This window comes from Nannospalax galili, unplaced genomic scaffold, assembly GCF_000622305.1.
Source record: "Nannospalax galili isolate Female #2095 unplaced genomic scaffold, S.galili_v1.0 scaffold957, whole genome shotgun sequence".
NCBI classification, from domain to species: Eukaryota; Metazoa; Chordata; class Mammalia; order Rodentia; family Spalacidae; genus Nannospalax; species Nannospalax galili.
This window is the reverse complement of record NW_008340047.1, coordinates 937,320-945,551: the sequence shown is the minus strand read 5'-3', so window position 1 is coordinate 945,551 and position 8,232 is coordinate 937,320. Positions and strand designations below refer to the sequence as shown.

Sequence of the window (8,232 nt, the reverse complement as noted above, 5' to 3'; positions counted from 1 at the left end):
GGGATTACAGGCATGAGCCACCATTGTGGCTGGCCTGGAATTCATTATGTAAACCAGCATGGCCTAGAATTCACAATGGTCTGCCTAACTCTGCCTCCCAAGTGCTGGGACTAGCCAGGCATGGTGGCACACACCTTTAATCCCAGCACTTGGGAGGCAGAGGCAGGTGGATCTTTGTGAGTTTGAGGCCAGCCTGGTCTACATAGTGAGTTCCAGGACAGCTGGGGCTACAAGGAGACCCTGTCTCAAAAAGAGCCCCCCCAAAAAAGTGCTGGGACTAAAGGTGTGTACACCATGCCTGGCATAGCTGTTTTTTCAAACCTAGGATTCAACCAAGGGCCATGTATTACATTTGGATGTTTCGTTTCTTAAATTTATTTTGTTCCTGGTTATTTCCACTTATTTGTATATGTTTGTGTATGTGAATATAGGTACATGCATACCACAGAACACATGTGGAGATCAGAGGACAACCTCGGGGGTGGGGCTCCACCTTCCACATTGCTTGCAATGGGGCCTCATTGTTTGCCACTGTGGACACCAGGTTAGCTGGCCCATGAACTTCTAGAGATTTTCCTGTCTCTTCCTCCCATCTCATGGTAGAAGCACTAGGATTACAGGTGTGTGTTATCATATCTGACTTTTTAAAAATAAATTTTATTTTATGTGTGTGTGTGTGTATTGCCCGTATGTATGTAAGTACACTTGTGCTGTGCAATGCCCAGGGAGATCAGAAGAGGGCGTCGGATCCCCTGGAACTGGAGTTACAGATGTTGTTAGCCACCATATGGGTCCTGAGAACCGAACCCAGATCTTCTGCAAGAGAGCAGCCAGTGCTCTTAAAAACCCCTGAGCCATCTCTCCAGCCCCCCACGTCTGACTTTTTTCTTTAATATTTTATTTTTATTTTATGTGTATGAGTGTATTGCCTGCATGTATGTGAGTGCACCCTGTCATGCAATGTCGTGGAGGTCAGAACAAGGCTTCGGATTCCCCTGGAACTGGAGTTAAGAATGGTTCGTAGCTGCCATGTGGGTGCTGGGAATCGAACCCGGGTCCTCTGTAAGGGTAGTCAGTATTCTTAACCACTGAGCCAACTCTCCAGCCCCCATGTCTGACTTTTTAAATGTGGGTTGTGATCAGCTTCACAGATGATTTGCACATTGCAAAATTATTTGTTGGGTCAGTGAGATGGCTGAGCTGGTAAAGTAACTTGGTGCCACACCTGACAACCTGAGATTGATTCCCAGAACCCACATGATGGAAGGAGAGGACCAACTCCTACAAGTTGTCCTCTGACTATATGCACACATGGCATGCTCCCACCAGCCTAATAAATACATAAATGTAAATTTAAAGATATATTTTTTTCTTGCTAAGGTAGGAGGATCACTTGAACTTAGAAGTCTGGGGATCTGAACTCTGGTCTTCACGTTGGGCAGCAAGCACTTTACCCATTGAGCTGTCTCCTCAGCACCAGGTTTGTTTGTATTTTTAGACAGGGTCTTATTCTGTAACCCAGAAACAAAATGAAACTCATTAACTTGAACACACCTGTAATGTCTTTTCCCCACGTTAGGTCACATATCCACAGGCTTCAGGTGAAGACAGGAGCATTTTTAGGAGGTCATTTGCTACTGCAGTGTAATTGACCATTTGTGGAATGAGTGAATCTATGGGTCCGTGAGCCCCTCATGGATGGAATCCTGAGTCTTGAGTTCCAGGTTTGGCTCAAGCACTGTGTAGCTTTGGGGATGTCCCCTCTTGCTGGGAACCTCAGTTTCCTCCTTCATTTATATAAGTTCTGAGCTCCAACTTATACCCAGATCAACTGATCTCCTGATCCTCAGAGGGCTTTGGGAACACGGGGGAGGGGGGCACACAAAAGGAGAGATCGAGTTGTCCTCCTTCTGGGGCCACCTGCCAGGTCACTTGTAGAGTATGAAGTCCTGAGTAGGTAGGCTTTTGGAAAAGGTGACATTTCAAAAACAGCTCTTGACGTATAAGAAGGCGTTTCTGTGGTAGACAAGTAGAAAGTGGAATTATAGCCAGCCTCAGGCCTCGGACCTCTTTGAGGAACTATGAGTAGTGTGGTGTGTTCCCTCTGGGGAGAGACTATGGGGACATGTTTGGAAAGGAGACCCTGAAGGCCCAAGTTAGGAGCCTGGACTCTTCCCTTGGGTAAATAGGGAGCCACTGCAGGCTTTTAAAGTAGGAGAGAGAGCCAGGCATGTGCAGCTGTTGGGTCTTTATCTCTTACTCTGGCTATGGTGTAGGGAGGGGATTGAGGGGCTGACGTCCAAGCCTAGGATGGAGGTGGCCTGGACTGGGGACAACGGAGATCTGTCTAAGGGAAGTAGAATCAGTGGAATGTGACAATCAGAGGAGATGGGGGTAGGGGGGAATGTTTGAAAATATGAGTTTCGAGGTGCATGTGGCGACTCTGCATGAGACGATGAGCAGCTGCCTATTAGCTGAGCAAGGCTAGATCCTCTGAGAAGCCCTAGAAGAGGCAGGCCAGAGGGCAAAGAGACTGACCCACTGACCCTTGAAAAGGCTCTGAGCTCCGGCCTCCATGTACAAGGAAAGCCTCAACTCCAGGCAAGAGTTCACGCACATCTGCAGTACCTGTGCCAGTAGCCACTGAGGTGGACATTGGGGCTATACCCGGCCTCCCCATCTCTGCCCAGAGACCATCCCTGAAAGACTCAGGCGAAAAGACTGAGGCCATAGGCAAGCAGCCCTGGGGAACACGGCTGTGGGGAATTTACAAGTCTCCGGAGACCCCCAGTGTGGAAGGGCGGTAGTCCCCCTGAGTGGTTTCCCGCCTGTGGATCCTCCCACTGGGGGAAGCGGGAACTTCTTCTTTCAAGACACAAATGTCAGGCTCACCAGTGACTAAGACACAGTCTCGAGTGGTGGGTGGAGGGAGTGTTTAAGTACCAGACCTTCCTGTCCTCTGGCCATCAAACACCTGACTGGGACAGATAGATACAGCATGGCCAGCCTGCAGGCTCCACTCCTGGTGGCTCTCCTCCTTTCCGTGGCACTTCAGGCAACGGATGCAGGTAAGGCTGGGAGCAAGAGGGCAGACACTAGAGAGTTCCCCCTTTTCTGGAATGACCCATAGTGAATCTGCCATTAGTTTTTGTGGCTTTGGGCTAGCTCTAGAGCTTCCCTGGACTAGCTTTGGAACTTCTCTGGTCTAGCTCTGGTACTTCTTTGGTCTTGCTTGGTACCTCTCTGTGTCTCAGTGTACATATCTATAAAATTGGTAGTCTGGAAGGCTTGAATTTTAGGATCTGTCTCAGAAGGGTTGGAGTTTGGGTGGGAAAGGCCTAGGGATCTCCTAACCCAGACAGCTCAAATACAGGGGAGGTGAGTATAGAGCCCACGAGGTGTCAGGCCTGAGTTGAGGGAGTCAGAGCTGGGTCAAGGCAATTTCTTGGAAAGCTAGCCTTGCCTGTCAGCAACCCAGGTTTGCTCTGGTCAGCATGAGGTTCCGACTCCTCTTTCCCAGCACACTGTTGACTCTCCTGCTCTGGGCTAGGCAGGTCAGGATCACTGCAGTGGGTCAAGGCAAACTTGACCAGTCATTGATCATAGTATCTGCCTTCCAGAGAGTCTCTCTGCAGTAAAGCCCTGTGGAATTGGTCTTATTACTCTTCTAAGGCCTCAGAGATGGCAAATGACTAGGCCAAGGTGGCCTGGTCACTCAGAGCAGAACAGGACTTGAACCCAGATCTGTGTGACTATTGCCTGTCTGAGCAACAGACAGGGCTCTGCCAAAGTCTTGCTGTGTGACCTTGGATGCTTGTCTCACCTTCTCTGGGCTTCAGCCTGTCCAGGGCACTGAGAAGGGGCAGACATTTCAAATGCTGTGTCACACGCATGGGGTTATTGGGTTTGGAGCAGGGCCGAGCAGCTGACAGCCTCCTGGGAACTGATGCTGCTGTCCACAGATTCACCCAGACTCACTCTGGCTCAAAGGCACAGGACCCTATTGATCCTAGTCATTTGGAACCCACCTCTCAGAGCTGACTGTCTCTGAGTATAGACCCTGGGCCCTTAGTGGCATGTCAGAGATTCCCCAGGCTGGGGTATTCAAGGCCTAGAATCTGTCTGTGTGGGAGAGACTCTCTTGCAACAGGTCTGCCTGTGATTGGGACTGAGGCAAAGGCTGGGCCCTCTGTGCTCCAGCTTATGTCCTTCGGGCATCCCTCCATCAGGTCCCTATGGTACTAACGTGGAGGACAGCATCTGTTGCCAGGACTACATCCGTCACCCCCTGCCATCACGTGTGGTGAAGGACTTCTACCCGGCCTCTAACTCTTGCCGCAAGCCCGGTGTCATGTGAGTAGGGAGCCAGGACCATGGGGCCCTGGAGGATGGGCTGACTGGGTGTGACCCAAGAGCTGAAGAATGCAGTCGGTTCTAAATGCAAGCCAGGAGGCTCGGCTGGACAAAGTGGCTTAGCCAGGCTTGGGTGTACTGAATCGCAAAATGCTGGGATCATTTAACAAAAATTGTTGGGCATCTGTGATGTACCAGGCCTGAGGATGGCAGTCTGGTACATCAAAGTCTGGTGCCACCCCAGCATGGCATGGTCATGTGGGCATTGAATAGCCACAGGCTGTTGGTAAATGGTGTAGGTGTAGGGGTATAGGCAACATATCTAGAACCACTCCCTACAGAGGCATCCTGGATCCTCCCAGTCCCCTGGAGTTCTTGGAAGCCATTTTTGTCAGAGGCATAAATAATATTAAGAGCTGACAGCTATTGAGAGCTGTCCATGTGCCCAGGCTGTTCTACCTTGTGAATCACTCAATCTTCACAGCAATGATACATAGAGGTTCCATTATAGATGGGTCATAGACTCAGCAGAAGGAAGGGGATCCAGGCTCAGGAAAGGGAAGGGGATTCACGTTCAGCAAAGGGAAAAGGAAACAGGCTCAGTAAAGCCTGGGGTAAGGTTGCCCAAGCTAGACCTGGAGTTCCAATGTTCTTGTACAGGGCTTTCTCTTGAGATTCTTGCCCTCTGCTTCCCAGCTTCCTCAACCAGGCTGGACGACCCCTTCTTTTTGTGATAGCCCCCCCTGGCTACATGTAGCCTTTAAGAGCTTCCTGCCAACCACATCACCCACTGGGTGGTTTTTGGACTGGGGACTCATGACCCCCCACTTCAGGCTCTGTCATCATCTCTCCCTCCTCCCCACAGCCAACTCCATCTCTTAGAAGAGTCTGCAGGGGAATTACAAAGAAGGGCAGAGCAGGAGCCCTCCCAAAGGTCTGGCTACTTCAGCTCTGAGACTATTACCCATCACTACAGTGGAACCATAACCCATGTTTATCAAGGACAAACAGAGTGCCTGATGAGCACAAGATACTGCTGTGGCCAGAAACAACACTGTGCAGAAGTCACAGTCCCACCTGGTCCCCTTGTACACTGAGGACATGGCAGGAACTTAAGGGTTTCTTCAGCATCAAAGAGCAATGACAGCAAGTGGTAGACCCAGAGCTCATAGCCTGGCACATAGGAGGTTCTTAGGGAAGGACAGCACCCAGTGATCCTTGGATTCTGAATCAAAAGGGACTCTAGGAAGAATATAGCCTCGACATGGGGAGACGGAAGCTCAAGGAAGGGCCACCTTGTGTAGGCTGCCCTTGAGGCCAAGCTCAGCATTGCTGCCCTCCTGTTTGTTGGTGGTGAACAGAGCAGAGATAGACTGATGGTATGAGGGATCTAGAAGCTCTGGCTCTGTGACTGGGTTCTCCAAAGGCAGATGTGGCATGGAGCAGGGGCCCTGCCACCAGCCAGCCTGGACCCACCCTCGCCAACCAGAGCTCAAGCGCTCAGGCCCAGCATAGCATTTGCTACAGCTGGACAGGGCAGGAGCCTTGAGCTACATTTGCTGGGTGTCTTAGTTTCTTTTCTGGCTGCTGTGATAACATACTCTGATACAAAGAACTTAAGGGAGAAAGGGCTTATTGTGGCTCGCAGTTAAGGTACCATCCATCGTGGCAGGGCAGTCAAGGCAGCAGGAGCTTGAAGCAGGTGGTCACATCACATCCACAATCAGGAACAGAGGGGGTACATTCATGCTCTGCTCAGTGCACTTTCTCCATTTTAGACAGTCCAGGACCACCTGCCAGGAAATGGCCCTGCCCACAATTAAGATGGGTCTTCCCACATCAATTAATGTGCTCAAGATAATCCATGATAGGCATACCCAAAAGCCCATCTTCCAGGTGATTCTAAGTATTGTCAAATTGAACAATTAATACCAACGAGCTCACTGGGTGGCCTTGGGCCAAGCCTGCCTCTCCATCTGGTGCTCTAGGACTCTCAAAGTGTCCCAGAGGGGATGTTCTCCAAAGTCCCCTCAGTAAAGTGCTTGAGCTCAGATACCCAGCACCCATGCAAAAAAATAAAAAACAAAACAACAACAACAACACCAAAAAGAGATGTGGCAGCCACCACCTGTGATCCCAGTACTGGAAAGGCAGAAACAGGAGGGTCCCTGGGCCTTGCTGGCCACCAGTCTAGCCAAATTGGTGAGCTGCAGGTTCAGGGAACTGTATCAAAATAAATAAGGTGGGAGCTGGAGAGATACTTCAACAGTTAAGAGCACTTGCTGTTCTTGCAGAGGACCCAGGCTCAGTTCCCAGCACCCATGTTGGACGGGTCACAACTATCTGTACTTTCAACTCCAGGGGATGCCCTCTTCTGGCTTCCATGGGCATATACACATATGGCATAATTTATATACACAAATACATAAAAAATATTAAAAAATTAAAGGTGGAGAGCAATTGAAGGAGGCACCAATACTGACTTGAGGTCACACACATGCATGCATAGCCTCATGTATGCACACACATAAATATGAACACACATAGACAAGAAAAGAAAAAAGAAATGAAAACCAATGTAGAGGGTTGAGACCAGCTCCTGGTACAATTGTATAGCACCTATTATGTACTGTAGCACTTAGTAGCATTTGCTTCTGTGAGCAAGTCAGTATGTATCAATGTCATCAAAATCTTGTGCAGTTGAGCAGAATTATAATTCCCATTTTACAGATCTAGAAGCCAGAGCTTAGAAAAGCTAAGTGACTTGCTAACCTAGTGGTAAAGCTAGAATTCCAACCCAGATCATCTGGTTCTAAAGTCTATGCTGTCAGCCACTAGCCAATACTCTCTTCCCCAAGGCAAAGCCTGTGACATTATAAGCCTCTTGGGGTTCTGTTTCAGGGCCTAGGCTGGCTCTCAGGGATTGGACCGAGGAACTGGGAGTCTGAAAGACCTTGCCTCTCACTTCCCCTTCTTCCCCTTGATACCATTGGCATACAGCATGTGGCACACAAATTTTGAAGCACTCTATATAGCAGGTACTCCCACATATAGTGGATAACTCATAAATGCTAAACCCTTCATTCAATAGGTAGCTTATGAATGATAAGCTCCTGGGGACACATGGCCTCCTTGCTGACTACTAATGCTGCCACCTGCTCTTTGGTGTCTCTTCCAGCTTGATAACCATCAAGAACCGGGAGATCTGTGCCAACCCCAGGCTGCCCTGGGTAAGGAGAATAATCCAGAAGCTGGGCTAGTGAGGAGTACCTGATGACCATGGCTGGGGTGCTCCAGGAAGGCTCAGGAAGCCCTGCCCCTCTGCCGTTTCCCGCTGCTCCACCAGCAGGAGGCTAGCCTACAACTCTGCATCTGATCACCTCTTTCTCCTGGGCTGTCACTCTGTCCCTCCCATCTCCCCTCTAGCCCCTTCCACCCATCCTCCCCATGCATGGCAATGGAAAGACCACACCTGGGCCAGCTCTTCCCCTGTCCCCATTGCTCCAGATGAGGTCAGAGCCCCTGGCCTGGTACCCAGCCCTGCAGATCTGGGTTCCCTCCCTGCCCCCAGTCTTGTCCCTATTCCCTTCTTGTATGTTGGAAAGCTCCCTGTGCTCCAAGTGCTACCAGCTCCACTTCCTGGGAGGTTGCTGACACCCAGAATGTTCATCTTGCCACCTGCCTGCATCCAGTGCCACCCACCCTCTCAGGCTTCACTCAGCCCTAGCAGGCACCCACCCACTGAGCCCCACTCTTCAGACATTCCTGGCCTCTGCATGCTCTCAGCAGACCTAATCATGGTTCTTCTTAGAACTCTCAGGGTTTTGGTCTGGTCTTCCAGCCTGTGGGTCAGACCAAGAGCTGCTGCTGTCTCCCGGT

At 50.2% G+C, this 8,232-nt stretch overlaps 1 protein-coding gene across 1 annotated transcript; it reads left to right on the top strand.

The window, feature by feature from the left end:
* The first annotated feature begins 2,998 nt into the window (after positions 1–2,998).
* On the top strand, positions 2,999–7,613 carry Ccl22 (C-C motif chemokine ligand 22). The gene is made up of 3 exons (XM_008834930.1): positions 2,999–3,068; positions 4,230–4,353; positions 7,532–7,613. Exons 1-3 carry the CDS (start codon positions 2,999–3,001, stop codon positions 7,611–7,613), a joined length of 276 nt encoding a protein of 91 aa, XP_008833152.1.
* Positions 7,614–8,232: the final 619 nt, after the last annotated feature.